The following is a 20,716-nucleotide window of genomic DNA, read 5'->3' as shown; positions in this document are numbered from 1 at the left end:
ATTCCCACTACGGAATATGAAATAAGTGATTTTGATAAGTTTTTGTGTGGTTGTTGTTTTTTTTTAATAACACAGCTCCTGAAGCTGATAACATATCGGTATTCAAAGTTGATGAAACAAGCTTGTGATTAATTGCATTTGTAAACCGCGTTGTTATATTTTAACCAGTCATTGTCGACTGGCGCATTCCCAAACCACTTGAAAATTGCATGTGGAACTCCAATATAAGCATAAGAACGGTGACAAACATCAGCTGACAAATTATAGACCTGTCTCTGTGCTTTCTTGTTTTTCGAAGATCGTAGAACATGCAATACATGAAGGTATGAACATTTTTCGATGAATTTGAAGAAAACTAATTTTTAGCTGGTGTATCTATCCAAATTCTCAAAGGCATTTGACACCATTAGTCGTTATACTTCGTTGTATACATTACGTCATTATGGAATACGTGGAGTCGCTAATGACTCGTTTTGCAGTTATTTATTATTCATTTTGTCCAAACGCCGTCAGTATCCTGAATGTAAGTCCATTTTATCAGATTTCAACTAAATTGTTTGTGGTGTCTCACAAGGGTCCTTATCAGGGCCACTCCTCTTTATTATTTACACCAATGACATACGTAATGTCACTGAAGTATTTTCTTATATCCTATATGCAGATGGCACAACATCCTCTGCTCTGATCATGACTTACTCTCATTATGTGATACAGTAAATCATAATTTAGTAGGATGAATAAGTGGTTGAATGATGATTAGATTCACTGTTAACATAATTATTTCATTGTAGGTAATTATATGTTATTTGGCAATCGTCTATGATCATGCTGATCGAACGAAATTCATTCTTGTTTTTAATGGTGTTAATGTTCCAAGTGTTTTCTGTAATAAAATTTCTTGGAATATATCTCGATTCTAGACTATCTTGAAAGTATCATATGAGGTTCAAAGCAGAATTTCGAAGAAAACGGGTATTATAGGCAAATTTTCACATAGTTTGTTGCCGAGTATGCCATCTTACGAATATTAAAGTTTATTCTCATTTTTTTTTTCATTCTTATCGCACTGTGATATGATATGGGCAAACACGTCCAATTCAAATATCAAACATTTATAGCTATACATAATAAAGTAATTTGAATGATTTCTAGAGCACAGCTTAAACCTTTATCAGGAATTGAAACTTCTTAATGTTACTGAGCTTATGCAATATCAACTGAGTATCTTCATATATCAATGGGTCAGTGGTCTGCCAGTTTGCTTAATAACTTCAAAATCAAGTTAAAGAGTCATCTTACATCCCGCTCTTTAAACGATGAATAAATGAAGCAGGATCTTTTACGTGCATGAGTTGTGATTCTCTCACACTCGTGACCTCCATTTTATGTCGTTTCCGAGGGACAGAGTGTTTTGCCTCTTACTGGAGGGGACGGTATTTACACACAAAATCTATTGCTCAGTACTCTGGAATCGACCCCTGGTCCACAGTGGAGGCAGAGCTATCGATCGAGCTAACTCACCAATAATCCGGTAATATCAGTAAATAGTGTATTTATTATAAAATTTGTGACTGGTCGAATTGATACCACTTAACAATCCTTGATTACGCTATTATAATTCACGATTGTGAGCACTGATCTCTATACTCTCAGAGTAAATATCGGTGCTCGTGACTATGCTTTTAATTCTTGCACGGGGAATCACCGTCCTATCCTATCCTGCAAATGAAATGTTATATAATTTATACACTTCATTTACTCTTATATCAATGGATTATGCGCTTTTGTGCACTATTCTAGTCAATATAAACTCCAAATGCAGATTAACCCTCGTACAAAATGTTCTATTTCACCTCGGCCTTTGGCCTTGGGCGAATTATTCATTTGTTGCATAATGTATTTATTCGAGATCATGCGCTATAATCAGATTGAAAGTGTTAAATAGAGTATGGCTATACATTGTAAAGGAAATCAAATCCGTTATTTTTGATTTATTTGTTTGTTTGTTTGTTTGTTTGTTTTTTGGAGAGAGAGACGACTTTGTATATACACTCATGCACCACTTGTAACGTGCGTGATTGTGTGTTGGCCTGTAAACATCGGGGGGGGGGGGAGATTTAGGGGGCTTAACCATCCCTGCCCCCCCCCCCCCCCCCCCTTTGCAGCAAAATGTTAGATCCGTCCCTGAAGACAAAAACAAAAAGGAAGAATGGTCGGTTAATCTAATCGGTTAAATAAGCATATATTCATGACAATCTTTTGAGTGGTTCACAATAAACATGCATGCTTTCTAGTGTACCTCTCAAGTCTTACTTTGTCTAAACATAACTTTGTATTTTGCAGGTATGCATGTATATCTTTATCAAATGAAATTCAAATACCACTTATCCTCTGCACAGTCGAATATGTGCCTATATGATATAATTCGTGATTTATTATGTGTTAGGTTTTGTTGGAAAAAAAAGAATGAAAATAAATGAATTGAATGGAATTGAATTGAAATGTGATAATTATTGGTTGAATCTGTCTCCACCATTTTTTTTTTTTTTTTAGCAATTATCCTGTGAAACAAATGAAGACCTTTGTAATGCTTTGAGGTCAAATATACCATCTATAGACCTATGGGTACACGGCACGGGGTCAAGTACAACAAGTATCATACATATATACTCCCATTTCGAAAAATCACCATGCTTGTCTTGTAAGAGAGAGAGAGAGAGAGAAAAGAAACGATTCTCGAGAAGCAATGGAACAATCCAACAAGTGCACATGGAATAGCTTCACTTAAAGTTCCAAGTCAAGTTGGCCGTACAGATCAGACGATTATAATCGTAGAGGCTTTAAATATCGAATTAGGAAATACAAATGAAAATTAAATGCAGAACTTCAAAGTTTCATATGTATAGGTATGTATATTATACCTACATGTATGTGTACATTATTTTTTTCGCACAAAGCAACGATATCAACAAATATCAATTACGACAGCACAAATTTAATGGGGTGATGATGTTAATGCCTGAGTAAGCCTCCCAAGGAGTAACACGCAAACCTTCACTGAATCTATTCTCTGTTTTCTTTCTTTCATACTTTTTTGGACACTGAATAAAAAGAAACAGTCGTATTGTTCTGACAGTATTGTCTTGTCTCGTAAAATATCTTAAAGGAGACATCCGGATGATATCAAGACTTTTACATTATATACATGAATAATAATAAATTGGTTATACTGCATGGGTACAGAGTTTTAAAATTTGTAGTGGTTAGGCTGGGGAATAAGAATGCTTTCCAAATTTATATAAAAATAACAATCAACAACGATGATGACATAGCGCTCAGCTTCTCCTTAAAGGGATGGTACAGTATTGGTGGAGATGAGAATTGGGCTTTTAACTTTTTGTGAGATACTAACAAAACACTTATTATATAGTACAGAGCATACCATTTTAAGAGGAATTCAAAGTTTACTTGATGAAAATCGGGTTTGGAATGACTGAAACATCCAAAAACAAAGTAAAACAAAGCAATCGTAATGAGTGTGGGTCCCACACTTTATCAGAATTGCTCTTTTTTGGATATCTCAACCATTTCAAAACCAATTTTCATCAAATAAACGTTGAATTCCTCATGGAATTACATGCTCTTTAATATTTCATAAGAGGTTTCTCATTATCTCACCAAAAAATGTTAGAAACCTGAAATTAAGTCTCAACCAAAACTGTACGATCCCTTTAAGATTACATATGAGTTGGGACTCTAATAGCAGAACAAAAGAAGTTAGGGACATGGTGTCTGCTCTGTTACTGGAACAAAAATAGAAATTAATGCAGATCATTGCTACTATCTTGTTTGGTTAAAGCAAACAAGTAAAACCATGAAGTTTCGTAACTGTCTTTTTTTTTCGATTTTGATGATGAAACTACCAGCTTTCTTCCTGTCTTTATTGCTATTTTTGGCCTGAATGTGTTCTGCCATTGATAATCACCTCGGTAAGGGTGTGGAAGTGTTTTCTACACTCATTTCGATCACACGACACCTGCTCCACTCATCACTAGTAGTCCTACGAGAAGGGGAAGACCCCTTCGCACGCTATCCGGATTTCCGTCGACTTCATCAGCAGATGGCCTAGTAATATCACAGGAGCATATGTCAAAGTTTATTTGCCATTACCTACGGAACTTGAGTCAGGATAAAAGCTTTATTTCATATGTGTTGTTGTTTTTGACGGTTCCTGATATTCCCTTTGTCTTATCCAAATTTCGAGGAATTTTTATATCACGTTAATATGTAGCAGTGATCATTTACTAAGTACTCGATTGTGACTTGGGTATAAAAAAAAAAAATCGATGCAAGTTTCTTGGACCCTGACGAAGGAGCCTGTGATTATTTCATTGTCTCATGACTTTGTTTAAGCATGGACTAAAATCCATTTAATCATTCTATTCAAAGAATAAGTTGTCGTTTTAAATTGTCACTATTCCGTTACACTGTTCGAATTCCCCGACATGCATTAGGTGCCCATTTGCAGTCCACTGCTGTTTATACATGGTATACCTTTAACAATTATCGAAAGATTAAAAATGAGAATTCATTTAAGGCAGAATGTGCATTGATCGAATTTGAAGAGTGTAGCAATGCAGCCATTCAGTGAAAGTTTTTCGCAAAGTTGATCAGACAACGTAATTTAAAGGGACGGTATTAGTATTGTTGAAGACGAGGATTGAGCTTTAACTTTCTGTGACATACCAAGACGCCACTTGTGAAATATCACAGAGCATACCATTCTAAAAGGAATTCAGAGTTTATATGATAAAAATCGGTTTTGGAATGGCTGAGACATCCAAACACAAAGTAATACAAAGCGATCCTAATAAAAGGTGGGTCCCACCTTTTGTTACGGTTGCTCTGTTTTGGATATCTCAGTTATTTCAAAACCAATTTTCATCAAATAAAATGTTGAATCCCTCTTGAAATTACATGCTTTTTCATATTTCATAAGAGGTTTCTCAATATCTCATCAACAAATGTTAGAAACCTGAAATTAGGTCTCAACCAAAACTATACGACCCCTTTAACTCTTGGCCTATCGTCAGGGGGTTAAGAATGAGAAAAGAAGGAAATATCCACAACAAAATGTATCTAATAACTGCAGCCTTTAACTCTTGGTATATCGTCAGGGGATTAAGAATGAGAAAAGAAGGAAATATCCACAACAAAATGTATCTAATAACTGCAGCCTTTAACTCTTGGTATATCGTCAGGGGATTAAGAATGAGAAAAGAAGGAAATATCCACAACAAAATGTATCTAATAACTGCAGCCTTTAACTCTTGGTATATCGTCAGGGGATTAAGAATGAGAAAAGAAGGAAATATCCACAACAAAATGTATCTAATAACTGCAGCCTTTAACTCTTGGTATATCGTCAGGGGATTAAGAATGAGAAAAGAAGGAAATATCCACAACAAAATGTATCTAATAACTGCAGCTGAGGTCACATCGTTACGACATTGTTTGCGTAATAGTAAATGCCTCTTTCGCATGAAAATTGAAGCACAACTGTAGTTTTGTGTCTAACACTGGTCTTGTGCACAACACGCACTAACGGGAAAATGCTACATTTTTATGATGTCATCATGCCATAGTCACGCGATTAACATGAATTTTTTGAAAAGGACCTTGGAGGGCTAACTTTGTTAGCTGACTAACACTCAAACTGCTATCACTTTTGACAACAAGTCAAATTTTGCTGGTCGTTTGTTCTTATGTGATGGATTTCACGAACAAAACTTGTAAACAAAAGTTGAACATGAAAGCAGAAAAAAAAATCCGCTAAAGCGCTCATCTTATGTTCGATCCTCACTTTCATTATTCGAACTTTTAAGTCGACAGAGAGTCTGCCATAACATGTAGAAAAAAAAATGTTCTGTTACGAAATCAAAGTTGGATATACGTCACATCATTGGTGGAAATTGTAACGATTTGTGTAACGGCGCCAGTCTTCCTCTAAGGTCACTTATTTCCTTCCGGGGTGAATAAGACGACACGCAAAACCATTATGCAAAATAAAATGTCCCCTGTTATTTGCGTTGAATAACTGTATCGAAAAGGTCACTCAAGTGTGTCTACCTTACACAACGGTTTCATCCTTGACTTTGAACCATGCCGATAAACAATATGTCATATTGTTTTATTTCTTCTGGAGCTCTGAATGTTTCATAATTTGGCAATCAATCAAAAAATTTTCAGGCGAACAATACATTGAGTTGCTGTTAAAAGTCAAATTAGTAACTTCCTTTCTGTCGTTTAGAAGGGAACGCTGTCCTTTCATCACAACGTCTACGCCTTTCATTAACACGAACTTCGATCAGGTCGGATGCACCGTAGGGACGTTCTTTGTTATTTTTCCCGGTACATTAAAGGGATCGTACAGTTTTGGTTGAGACCTAATTTCAGGTTTCTAACATTTTTTGGTGAGGTAATGAGAAACCTCTTATGAAATATTAAAGAGCATGTAATTCCATGAGGAATTCAACGTTTATTTGATGAAAATTGGTTTTGAAATGGCTGAGATATCCAAAACAGAGCGATTCTAATAAGTGTGGGACCCACACGTTATTATGATCGCTTTGTTTTACTTTATTTTTGGATGTTTCAGTCATTCCAAACCCGATTTTCATCAAATTAACTTTGAATTCCTCTTAAAATGGTATGCTCTGTACTATTTCCTAAGTGTTTTCTGGGTATCTCGAAAAAAGTTAAAAACCCAATTCTCATCTCCACCAATACTGTACCTTCCCTTTAATAATTATACTACAGAGAAAAGCAAGAAGACACTATCATGTCGCTTGAGAAGATATTCTTAACGACAGGTCTGCTCTATGATACTCCAGTAGTGAAGGGATATGATGTTTTGCAATAAGATTATGTGAACACGAACGTATCCGCCCGCTGCCATTCTGTTTCATTATGACTATATGAAGGGTATTCAAAACAACAGAAAATTGATCATGTCGGTGTCGAGCTATCAGAAGTTGATGGCCAGGTTGGGCGTTAGTTGAGTTGTTGGCCGGTGTCTCTCTGTGAATTCATTGAACATTTTCGGAGAGCTCGTCAGACCAAGTAGGTTTCCTCCTGGGTCAGTCAACGATTTGTCAATTGACCTGTGTTATCATCAGTGACTAATGGAATAAAGAGAAAATCAGAGAAAGAAGTTTCTTTTGTATTATAAAATCAGCAGTCGCGGTCACGTTCTTATGACAGCGTTTGCATAGTAATCCTCAGTAGGTCTGATGCTTCTTTTGTTCGTTGTGCATGAAATTTCACAAAGTTCACATACTTCAGAAGGCATAGAGTGCTAGATGGTGGACTATGTTCGCCATCATTTCTAGAACAGCGCAACTATCTGATAGGGCCTACACAGTGCATGACCTGGAATGAAACGTTTCCTTTGAAACGACTGAACATTCGAGCCAATGGGGTAGAATGCTCGATAATCTCAGGAGTCATCCACGCGATGAATTATCATCTGGGCCGCGGAACCGCATGGTTTGGGGTTGGGCTGGAGCCCCCCCCCCCCCCCCCCCCCCCCCACACACACACACACACACACACAAACACACACATATGAATCAATTTCATTAAACCCATGATTGATTTTTAAAGTTAATTTCCAGATTTTGGTCAACTTTGAACCCTCCGTACAAAATGGAACTTTACACAAGAACCAATGATGTGTATGAGAGTGTGTGCTTACAACATAGAGCTGTATTAATAATCCAACTCTTATGGCTTACAATGACCCTGAACAATACACATGAATACCACGAATACCACCTTTTCTCAAATCTGAGCTCTGCTGACTAGGCTTCTGGACTCTTGCTCCAAGGCACATCGAATACTTTATCAATAATTCATGATGGATTGCCCTGAGCACTGCTAGTCTGAATTCATAGTAAAGGTATAAAATGCATGCACATGAAAAAAAAAAACACATGTTTTCCTGTGCTTGCATACCTACACTACATTTCAGGATGAATAGAGACTAGCTGTGATGGTGGAATTTTTCATTAATGTAATAGAGCATTAAAATTCTGGCCATTGTTCAGGACCATTGTCTGTTTGTTATTTTGTACAGAGTGTTGTAAATAGAGCAAAATCTGAAACCTATATAACTTAAAAATAAATCTTGAATTTAATGAAACTGATTTATACTTTCATTTCTAAACAACCCTCAACGAAATTGTACACTATTCTGTTATTGCTCATTTCAATGTCCAGCGCTATCTGATATATGGTTTTTGAACTATTAAGGATCAAAAGTGGGAAATCCAATTTTTTTTTGTAACAACTAGTAGAAGGTCGCGGTCGGGTTGTTGGTGGGCCAGGAGTGGTTGACTCAGGTTGAGTTGGCAGGTGATCGAATGTGCTGTTAAAATGTGTGCTGTGTGTATGTGTGCCGTGCGTGCGCCGACTGCTACTTGGATCTGGAATTGGTCTTGGTTGTCAGTGTTGTAAAGTCTTCAGAATAGAGTACTCAAGTAAGTTTGCACAGAGTAAATGTTTAGCCTAAATGTTCTCATTCTTTACTAACTTGTATCATTTTTTTCTACATCAAATACTTGAGTCGCACTCACATTTAAAGTTTTCGTATGTTCATTCGACGTCAGTCCCACGCATACCAATTGTTGTTAGCTTCCGTAGCATTCACCGTGTTCACGTAAGGTCTATTACAGTGTTACGACACGTCAATTTTAATACATAGCATGATAGAACCTACATCAGACGTGCGTACACAACACATAAATTTACATTGCATGTAATGAACTCCCCTTGAGCTATCAATGAATGTCTGGAGTAGACTAGACTATTTCATAAAGGCCTAGACTAATACCAGCTTACGCTGAGCTGAGGATTGTAGAAGAGTGAATCTAACGACGTGTCTAGATTCCTACGGCCTAGATCTATAATGGTTAGAACTTTTTGGGTCCTGGCAGGCCGCTTTGGCAAAATCAAGCATCTTGTTGGCCATTTCCGCCATCTTATCCAGGCAGGGATTCCAGTTATCCACCGCCACGGGCATGTAGATTTATTTGTAAAATCTGTAAATTAATGTGTTATGATTGTTACTGTTAGAATAGAAAAGACGTCTAGGTCTAGACCCAATCTAACATTATGTCACCTTATAGGGCCACTCAGCTGTTCGGTGTCGGGGGGGGGGGGGGGGGGGGGGCAATAAATTTACATTCTGATCAAACATTAGGCACGCTAGCTAGAAATGTAGAATGTAGATCAGTTCGGGAAACCCACTCACAAGGGGGGCCCCTCCTTATAAGTAACCCGTCCCCCTTATAACAAGTAACCCCGTCCCCCTTATAAGTAACCCCCTTATAAGGAGTCTCCACGCTTTTTTGCAATGCAACGCAACGCGAAAATGAAAGGACTGCGGCAATTCGCTTGATTATGTCCATAAAGCTTCACAAGTTTCCTAGTTACTCACGAAATTTGAGCAAAATCGGTTCGAGGCATCATATCTAAAATCATGGATTTAAATGCGATGTCAAACGACCCATGCGAATGCTGAAATGCGAGCGATTACTGGCGTGAGTGTCGCCAGGCGCGGCGGCGTGGCAATGCTTGAGTGCAGACGTGGCGACTGAGTACGGAGACTTTCGTTCATTCAGGTGGCTTTAAATGAAGGAAGAATAACAAAAGTAACGAAATAGTCAACCACCTACCTTTGCAATTGGTATGCATATATACAAAAGGATACGTTCCCATAGGGTTGTCCAGTTGAAGTCGTCCCTAAACAAAAATTTTAAGTTGAAACTTGCAAGTTTCGCCGATGAAGCTTGAAATTTCCAACAGCTCCCGCATTCAGCAAGTTGTTCAGTGAGCTGCGCTGAACAACTTGCTGAATGCGGGAGCTGTTGGAAAGTTGGAGCTGTTTCCAGTATTGGCAGTCCTGCTTTTCTATTTCTAGACCCTAGAATTGTACTGTGTCCCCACTGTGTAGTGCTTGATGTAGACCTCTCCAGAATTACAAGATAAAACTATAAAAGATCTAGACTCTAGACAGGTATGGTATTACCACAATACCAGACCGCATGGTAATTCCGGATGCACAAATTTGTACATATAAATGACATTCCATATGTGCGGGACTTCGTAGAATAGCCTCACAGAGCATTGTGTGGGCCGAAATCGCAAAAAATGTGACACAAAAATGTAAAAACGCTAAGAAATTCACAATTCAAATTCACATTTCATGTCGGATTTAGAGGAAGATGTCAATTCATCACAAGTTTTTATTGCGGGAATCGTTCAAATTTTCAACGTAAAATACGAAATTTGAGCCTTTTTTTCCGATTTTCTCTTTGTCGTCCGCTCAGTAAGAATGTGTACGGTGAATCATGAGTACCAGGTATGAAATTTGATTGTGGTGCAAGGACAAGATGTGAAAGACATAATTGTTCCATTATGAAAATCATGTCCGGAATTATACTGCAATTTTACACCGCGCTAAAAGACAACTTTTTTTTAAAGGGGTATACTTAAAGTCTATTTTCCAAAAATCAAAGTGAATAATTTTCATAATTTTGCTGAATTCGTAATTTTTAGGACTTTGTGAATAACTGGTGCTATTTTCGGCAGAAATTTCATCCTCTGAGTACTGTACGGAATTCAGAGCCACAAAAAAAAAAGCGTCTGGTGATACGATCCACTCTCCTATCATGTTCTTTTCTATGTGCACATGTGCATAGTTTGTAAGTGATAAAACATTTAAAGTCATTTAGAGAGGTTGTGTACACTTCATGTTTTAATGGAAAGATGCTTTTTGTAGGTAGAGTTCTGATATGAATTTATTTGCCTTTCTTTTTAACAGTTAATTTATTTAATGATAATAATCATAGCCAATTAATATGGCCTGGCCACAAGCAACAAACCTCCCTGGCATTAGCACCAGAAGATCTACATTAATTTCTATTTTTGTTTCCAGTCTGTTCTGTTTACAGAGCAGTCACCATGTCCCTTACGTCCCGACAGTCAGCAATCAGTTGTCCTGGCCATACTCGTCCAGTGGTCCACCTTGGATTCAGTGAAGTTATTCAAGATCATGGATACTTTATGATCAGTGCTTGCAAAGGTAAGTTATTATTATAATATAAGTTTGTTTGTTTTTTTCAGTGAAATCAGGAAGAACTTTATGGAATTCATTAAATCTCTTTTAAGTTAGCATTTGCAGTAGAATTGAATGCAATGAAGTTGTTCTAGCTTTTGTTTAAACTCTATGTGTATCAAATCAAGACATGAAATTAGACAAAGAAAAGTAAATGAAATGTTTGATTCTAACTACATTGTATGATGCATAATTAAAATGCAGGTGGACAGAAATGTCAACTTCTATTATTTAATTTCCATCGAGACTTTATTCACAAAATTACAATTTCTGCGATACATTGGGAACAAAGGTCACCACATATACAATATGCAAGTTGAGATTGATGAATTTGATATACTCTATACCAAAGCTTAGTTCCACTTTGTTTTTCTCTCATCCTAGCTTTTCACAGTTTGATCCAGGGCCTTTTAATTTTCTGATCAGGCATCGCAACCCTTATGCATGATCAGCGCAACCACTATCAGCAATATAAATGAATGCATGCTATTAAAATGGAACTTCTAACAGCCCCTCAAAATAGCATTGCAAATACAAACCTTCAAATTATCACAAAAGCTCTGCTGAGCCTGAAGTAGAAATTGTCTTTCGGCTCTCTAAAGTGAAAAGAATCTACTGATTATGCATGTAAAATCCTTACTATCACTGGTTTATCTTGTGGTACTATGTGTCTTTGTTTACATGAGTAGATTCTCCCATGACAGGGTCTAGAAACTTTGCTTCTCTTGGCCAAACATAACAAAATGTTCCACTATCATGGGGTCAGGTTTTTTCACAATTCTCATCGCTCACTGGTGAGTGACCATCCAGGGTTGATAAAGGGTTGATACACGTCTGACATCATCTGTCCCTCCTAGATGGCAAGCCCATGTTGAGACAGGGTGAGACGGGAGACTGGATTGGAACGTTCGATGGTCACAAGGGTGCAGTGTGGGGTGCGGCACTCAACAAGGAGGCCACCAGGGCAGCCACTGCCGCAGCAGACTTCACAGCGTAAGTGGAAAAATTTGATCTGACATTCATCCACCTACAGCAGACTGAAAGACATTTAAGATTGTTCGTGCGTGCTCCTGTTCAAATAAGACCCACTTTGAGACTTTAAAGACGTTATTTACCATTTGCAGATGAAACAAAAACCCAGCTGTAGTGCTTCAAAATAGTTTTAAAATATGAGATAGGGATAGAAACAACCAATGTGAAAATTTTAATCATTGTAATCAATGTTAAGTATTGTTAAATACGCAAAATGTGAACAATAGTTACAATGAAATTGTTTCTAGACTAATCTGTCTACAGCTATGGTTTAGTCAGAAAAATGGCAATATCTCCTTACAGTGTATATAAATTAGGCTTTATTGCAATTTTTTTTTTATGTGATAGGGTATTTTGTGATACAACTGACCTACACATAATTATGCATCAAATGTGATAACTCGAGCATTTTTTAAATAACTGCTCACAAAGGTAAATAATACCTTTAAGTATTATTTTGAAATGCTTATTTCAGTGCCAGTGGAAGAAAAACATCTGATGGAGCTTTTTTTTTTTTAAATCTACCACAGCTAATAAAAGTGCAATAACTCCTGCCTAAGTTAAGTTTCAATCTTTCCCAAATTGATTTGCAAATAATCTGCTACAATGGATGTAGCCAGCCTGTTGGGTATTTTGAGTGTAAAAATACCATTTCTCATGGCTCTTGTCCTTGTATCATCCTACTTCTTCACAGAAAAGTTTGGGATTCAGTGTCTGGACAAGCCCTGCATAGCTTTGCTCACAAGCACATTGTCAAGGCTGTGGACTTTTCAAAGGTAGGTTCAAAATGGGAAGTCCCAAATGATAAGGATAATGCCAATGATAATGACAATACATGTACTGATGTTGCTGATGATGATAATAATGATAAGGATGATGATAATGATAATCATTATCATCTCCATCATAATACACTGACAATGATAATACAGTCTGACCTCTGCAATCCAGCCTCCCTTTATCCGGATCTCTCTATTATTATCCGGATGCAATCTCGGCATGATTTTTTTTTCTTCAATCTGATGATTACAGGGAGAAGGGGGATTTCAAACTCAAACAAAGTTCCAACACAAACTCATATGAATTACCTACGTATATTATTCCCAACACAATTAACTTACATTCACATCAAATTTTGATGTAAATAACATGCATTCAGACATTCACTGCCCAAAAAAATTTTGTTCTGATAGGAAAGAAAGAGTTTCAGTGTATGCTACCTACAATAGGTTACATGTACAGTGAACATAAAGTATCTACCTTTGGATAGACGGCATGCATGTATTAAACATTGAGTCTCCCTTGTCTGGCCTAATTCCTTATCCGGATGAGCGCTGGTTACGACATGTCTGGTTGGGAGAGGTCAAACTGTTACTGTAACAATGATCAGTTGAAGTGATATTTAATTAGTGACAAGGATGATTGATGATATTGATTATAATGGGTAGAATTCTAACATCCTAGAGGTCTGTATATTCCAACTGTAGCTGCTCAACATGATACAGGCTTTTATCTTCTGAGGAAAGTGTAAACACCTCATTACCTCAGCCAAGGCAGGAGGTTATGTTTTCATCAGCATTAGTTTGTTGGTTTGTTTGTCTGTGTGCAAAATAACATAAATAGTGAACAGATTTGGATAAAATATAAAGGAAAGGTTGAGAATGACACAAGGAACAGATGACTAAATTTTGGTAGTGATCTGTGAATTTTTATGGATTTTATGATGAATTTTTTATATTTTGACAGGTAGGGTCAATGAACTTGGGAGTTCAAGCAGCACATTTTTGAGGTTTTCATGCGCGCACTAACGTGCATGCTCTAGTTTCTGCTAGGGCAAGGTGCGCCGCGCAGCTGAGGGTTGATGACATAACAAAGGCTTCTACATTGGGAATATTGGGCAATTTTCAGCATGCATTGGATGAGTAGAAATCACTGATCTCTATGGAAGAAGAAGATCATAGGTGGAAATTAGCTGCTTGGTGGAGGTCTGCGCTCTCAGAGTGCTTCTCTATTTTTTTTTTATTGTACCACATGTCAAGTGTGCATGACTGTGTGGGTTTGAGCTGCCTGTGATATGTGTGTCTGGGAGTGCGACTGGGTGAGTGTCTACATGTGTGCGTAGTATCTTACAAGACAATTGCTGAGGATCGAAAGGCATTCTTATGTGAGGCTGCCGTGTCATCATCCTTGTTCATTTTGATTTGTTATGAATTTTGAAAACATTCTTTTTTCCTCATCTCAAACACTATAAATTCTGAAACTCTGTACCCAGTATAACCCATCTATACAGGTGTTCAAATGTAAAAGTCTAGGTCTCCTTTAACTGTGTCTATACAGGATAGCTCCAGGCTACTAACGGGAAGCAATGAGAAACTGCTGCGGATATACGACCTGAATAGTCCTGAGAAAGACCCAATTCAGTTCAGCGGCCATGAGGATAACATCAGAAATGTTCTCTTCCTTCCTGATGACAAGACCTGTGCTAGCTGTGGGGACGACAAGACCCTAAGGTTTGATCTGGTTTCCTTCTCTGCTGTAATGTGCTTTTTATGTTGTGTAGGAGGAATGATTAAAAAAAAATGAGTATGAGGTATGAGCAATTCTAGTCCTGCCTTTAATAGTGGGCCAGATATGTAACAAAATTAGGTCGAGATGCTCACATCTGGCAGAGTATGAAATTTTGTGTGTGATTTGTTTGGGGCGCTGTTTTCAAAAATTGCCAGATCCAAGAGATCTGATCACTGGGTCGACCGCCATTTTGAATTCCAATATGGCTGCCAAAACATTCAAAGATCCCTAATTTGGATTCTGAATTATCTGTGGCACTAATATTGGTACACTAGGGATTTTTGCATGCTAGATTTAACAATGTATTGATTTGAAATGTCTGACAAACATTGAATGGCCGTCATTTTGAATTCCAATATGGCCGCCCAGACAAAATGTTGAAAATCCCTGTCTTGAGTTCTAAATGATGAATGATGCTGAAATTGGGTGCACACAGGTATTTCAACATGCTGAGATAAAGAAAAAAAAAATGGAATAGTCTGATGCGTCTGGCAAATGGTATGCCCGTCATTTTGAATTCCAATATGATTGCTATAGACAAACATCACAACTAACATCCACGCACGTACAAAACAAATGCAGCAAAAAACAAAGCATAATGCACTTTCACTGATGTCACAATGTGCATACAGCAGCTGTGCACTCAACCAGTTACAAACATGCGCTCAATCAGGTAGCTAAATTCACAAACCCAACATAGACATTTTAACTTTCTAACAGGGCAACGATAAAGGAAATTTCCAAGTGGCTACCATGTAGCTTGTCAGACACTTCAGATAAACCCATTATTGAAGTCAGCATGTTACCATTCCTTCATGTACCAAATTTCAATAGCCTGTGTCATTCAGAACCCAAGATGGGGATCTTTTAATGTTTCATCATGGCAGCCGTATTGAAATTCAAGGTGACAGCCAACCCAGTGATTTTTAAGATCTCTTGGATCTGACAATTTCAGAAATAAGTGCCCCGAAATAACCCTATATGCAAAATTTCACACTGTCCGCCAGAAGTGAGCATCTTTTTCACAAATCTGCCCCACTATAATGCCTGTTTGCTTCATTAGTCTAAACTCGACATTATGAATGTATTGCAACTGATTGACAAAGTGCCTTACATCGACATAAATAAGCACCAGTTATTCTGTGTTTTAGTGTTTAGTGTGTGGTGTTTTTGTTTTTTGTTTTTGTTTTTTTAAGGGGAGAAGGGGTTCAATCAGTTACTTTTAGAGCAACTTCACGCAAGAATTCATAACCTTGAATAAATACGCATTACCTGCTGCTATAATGGATAAGAACCTGCATTTGCTGTCAGGCTGAAGTTCGATAGTCTAAAAGATACAAGGCCTGTCTAGTAATTGGGAGATTGTTATGTTTTTTTCAACTTTTGTTTTTTAATTGGAAATTGTCACTGACCACTTTTCTACCATAATAAGCATTAAATCAATCAAAGTGATTTACAGTAAAAATAGTCAATTTTTTATTGGGTTTCATGACTGAGCACTGTTTTCCATAGGAAATGTACACAAAACAAAATCATAAAATTATGCCTTTTTTGGGTGAAATGCAGTTACAAATTGGGTGTTGCTTCGTAACAGTATGCACAGACATTGCAAATTTGGTCTCAAAAGTTGCATGAGAAAAAACAGTCAAGGACCCTTATGACAAGGCATTCTCGCATTTGAGAATTATTGTGTGAAACATCAAGGGGGGCGTGGATTCTGCCCTACCCCCGGCCCCTTTTAGGGTTAAGCAAAAGACTTTCTTAGCCTGGAGGTTCCCTTTGAAGATGGGGTTTAGACTAGTTTAGTTTTGAGCCTGAGGAGGCAATGCAAGCCGATTCTACCCAGGAAGTTCCAAGTGATGTAGAGTGGGCACAGAGTGAAAAGTTGTCTCATTCTCAGAGAACTATGAAAAGCCCAGGGTGGAAAGATGCCAGCATTGGTGTGATTCCTCCCATTTCTAAATCCTGAAATACGAACCGAAAAAAATAATTTTTGTGATACGAACATCCTTCTCACTCTCTCTCAATGATGAGCAAATGTATTCATTCTTGATGATGTGCCTGCATCTCTTTGAATAAACGCAGGATTTGGGACATCGCCTCCAATTCGGAGGTGAGGAAGATCCCGCTCAGTTGCGGCAATGCTAGCATGGATCTAGTGTGGGACGGTTCAACCTTGGTGGTCACTCATGGCAAGATCGTCTCCTTCTATGATACAGCAAGGTAAAGAAGAAGAAGAGCAAACAAAGACAAAAACTACAGTAGAGCTATTGATGGGGAGGTTAGATAGACGGGTCAACACTACAGTAGTCGCCTCTAACAGGCGAGGGCTGAAAAGTGACAGCTCAGCTGGAATGCATCCAAATGAGTGGGATGAGTGCACTCGCTGTGTGGAACTGACAGCAGTGCACTTTGTATATTGGTATATAAATCACTTTGAGCACTGCAATGGTTGTGGTTTAAAGGCGCTATGTAAAGAAATCAGCAGCAACTATTGGGTGAAAAGTTCAAGTATTTTGATGGCCCCTCCAAGAAAGAGCTCATGAAATTTTCTGCAATGTTATCATGAGGAGTCAGTCTTTGTTCCAGATTGCTCTTTGAAGAATAATCATTGCATCTGTGTGGAAGCACTGGACCATATTAAATGTCTGGAAAAAGATCTCTTTCTGGTGTGTTGATGTGTATTGTAAGCAGCATTGTATCAATAAATGCCCAGAATGGTGTTCAGATGTGCTCAGGCAAGCTATTCCAGACCTAGTCAGAGATTATGCCAATGAAAATTTCTTTATTTCTGACCTTTGCCATCAGACCGTGAAACATCTAGGTTTGTGTTTTTGTGCGCCATGACCACAAAATCTTGCTTATTGAGCAAATCAGTTGAAAAACAGATATTGCTATGAATTATTTAGTAGCATATTGCTGGTGCATATTTCGAGACAATTTTATCTGAATATGGCTTGACATTACTCGCACACCCTTTCGTGTGAATGTGAGGAATTAGTGTGTGGGCATGGACCAAGACAAATGTAGGGAGTAGCTCTGCGCATGGTAGCATGCTCTTCCTAATGTGATACTTATAGTTTTCTTCCCATTCGTTTTTCCCTGTCAAAATAGTTTTGAGGAAATCAAGAGCTTCGCAGCAGAGACCACCTTAAACTCAGCCTCTCTCAGCCCAGACAAGAAGACATACGTCGCCGGGGGAGAGGATTTCAAGATCTACAAATTCTCCTATGAAGATGGAAATGAGGAAGGTACAGAATCGTCCTGATCAATTCTAGGTTCATGATCACAAGAAAATGATCAGAAAACACGACTGTTCCAAAAGAAAACTCATGTAAATCAAGGAAAGAGTTGGTAACATACATACAGATGACATCATTTAAACATTTTGTAATTAATGCCCTTTTTTGTTATGTTTATTATGACAAACAAAATTAATGTATGCATTTTCTCGCTTAATACTGTTTTCTGATATTTTGCCATGTTTTTATGCCTCTGCCACAAAGTGGTGCTGGAGGCATTATGTTTTCGGGTTGTCCGTCCATCCGTCCGTCCGTAATATATTTTGTGGACAGGGTAACTATCAAAACCTTTTAAGGTATCCTAATGAAACTTGGCATGTATGTGTATTAGGGGGTGAAATTGTGCCTATCAACTTTTGGGTGCACATGGTCAAGGTCAAAGGTCAAAAGGTCAAGGTCAAATACGTAAAATTTCACTATTTCCTACATATCTATGCAATGCCTGAAGATATTTTCTTGAAACTTACTGTATACATGTATTACCCAATTAAGATTCTCTGGTGAAAGTTTTGGGTCATGAGGTCAAAGGTCAAAGGTCAAAAGGTCAAGTTAAAATATTAAAACTTCGCTTTTTTCTCCGTACCTTGGAAATTGTTCATGGTATCTTCATGGAACATGGTATATATACATGTACTGACTGGCAGTTATTATCTAGAGAATCTAGGGTTCATAGGGTCAAAGGTCAGGGGTCAAAGGTCAAGTGCAACACTTCAAATTTTTACTATTTCCCTCATACATGTATTTATGTAATGCCAGCAATTTTTTTTTTTTTTTTGCACTTGGTGTATGCATGTATAACCTAGATTATCTGGAAATTTTCTTTTTCTCTTTTTTTTTTGGGGGGGGGGGGGCGGGGATTGCCTCAAAGGTCAAAAGGTCAAAGATCAAGGGAAAGTGCTGAACTAACTTTTTCCTCCATATCTCAGAAGTGGCTCAAGTTATCTTGAAACTTACTACATATTTATGCATGTTCTGCCTGACAGTGATTATCCTATGAATTTTAGGGTCAAAGGCCAAAAGAAAATGGTAACAGTGTACTTTTCAATACAGAAATTACACTTTTTCTCCATACCTTGAAAATTACAGTATTCATATACTTATGAATGGGTCAAAGTCAAGTTAAAGTCCTTGAATCCCCAAATACATGCTCTCCTATTCATCTAATTAAACCTCTGTAAAGGAAGGTGAACATTCAACACATTTGTGACAAACATGTAATTTCAATATTTTGCCAATATTGTGAAAATGTATCTATACATTGTCCACATGTACTATAGACCTACAACTGTATTAGGAGAATCATGCATTATGGCGGAGGCATAGCAGTCGCCTTAGCGACATTTCTAGTTCTGTTATATGTCAATTCCCCTTTCTCCAAATGGGTAATAGATTGCAAAATACCAAAGCAACAGTTTAGCTAAAAGTTAGGTTTAACTATGCAAATGTCATCATCATGAAAGTTAGAACGATGGAAACGATATTTTGTTCGCCAGTATTCTGTCTTATTTACATTAAATTTCCTTGTTTTTTCCCTCCTCTTCGTTCTTGAAATACAATTTATTTTTGTATTTTGTTTTGTTTATTGGACATAGCTATACTAAAAATTTACCAATTATGCATTATTTGTCATAGGTTGTAATGTGACATCATTAGGCCGACAATGAGTTTTGTTGCAGTTGTTTATATTGAGAAAAAAAGGAACAAAATGAGAATGCTGTTCCGGATAAATCCTATGGGACAGTATCGAACTTTGATGCAAGGCAATCTGTTGCAAGTTGAATGTCTCTACTGGAGTATGCAAGACTTCTGACATTAGGTGGAGACTACTTTATTACCAATAACTATTTTGTAGTGGAACAAAGAGAAACTCTGCTGTAAGCTTAATTTCTTCAATTCGCATTTTTCCTATGAACCCACCTCTCCTTCAGTATCCTACAAGGGCCACTTTGGACCCGTTCACTGTGTACGTTTCTCACCTGACGGTGAGCTCTACGCCAGTGGCTCCGAGGACGGAACGCTACGCCTCTGGCAGACCAACGTTGGCAAGACATACGGCCTCTGGAAGTGGGTGGATGACAGCGAAACGGACGCAGTCCCCGCGGCCGAACGAGACGCGGCGTCGCCCCAGGTGGTGAAGGTGGAAAGTTAACGAATCACAGGGTATCGTCGCACCACCTTTTGTTTGTTTTTTTTTCTTTTTTAATGTCCTGCGTTCTTCAGTTTGTTTGACAGCTGGGGAGGATTTGGCCATAGAGGACATGTGTTGGCCCACATTCCTTGACTCCACAAGACTAAAGAGTTAGGTCAGTGTTGTCTCCCAGCTGGCATCGGATTGTCCTAGATGCGCTTTGCTGCTCGATCTTGTCATCCTGCTCAGTTACACGTAACTGTTTGCTGATCACACTCGCACACAAACTCAAAGGCCCGAATTCACGACGGTGGTGCAATTGAAACCATGGTTTAAACCATGGACAATTTGTACGGAGCACCAAGTGTCGCATGGCCTATTTTGTTACGAAATCAGTCATTTCGTCGGCGAAACATTTCGTTGATGAAATGTTCATTTTGTTAACGAAATGATCACTAAAGAGGCCATGCGACACTTGGCGCTTCGTACAAATTGTCCATGGTTTAA

General features: G+C 38.0%; 1 protein-coding gene across 1 annotated transcript; it reads left to right on the top strand.

Annotated features, from left to right (window-relative positions):
- The first annotated feature begins 8,461 nt into the window (after positions 1–8,461).
- Positions 8,462–20,234, top strand: LOC139739569 (serine-threonine kinase receptor-associated protein-like). Its single transcript, XM_071650171.1, has 8 exons — positions 8,462–8,540; positions 11,000–11,146; positions 12,037–12,172; positions 12,906–12,987; positions 14,549–14,721; positions 16,865–17,002; positions 17,894–18,030; positions 20,010–20,234. The coding sequence occupies exons 2-8, from the start codon at positions 11,026–11,028 to the stop codon at positions 20,228–20,230; spliced, it is 1,008 nt and encodes a 335-aa protein (XP_071506272.1). The 5' UTR covers positions 8,462–8,540; positions 11,000–11,025; the 3' UTR covers positions 20,231–20,234.
- Positions 20,235–20,716: the final 482 nt, after the last annotated feature.

The sequence above is a fragment of the Diadema antillarum genome, unplaced genomic scaffold (genome assembly GCF_040938485.1).
Source record: "Diadema antillarum isolate AM-2024a unplaced genomic scaffold, OU_Dant_1.0 seq00000807_RagTag, whole genome shotgun sequence".
Taxonomy (NCBI): Eukaryota; Metazoa; Echinodermata; class Echinoidea; order Diadematoida; family Diadematidae; genus Diadema; species Diadema antillarum.
The sequence above is the reverse complement of the archived record's forward strand: the minus strand, read 5'-3'. Positions and strand labels throughout refer to the sequence as shown.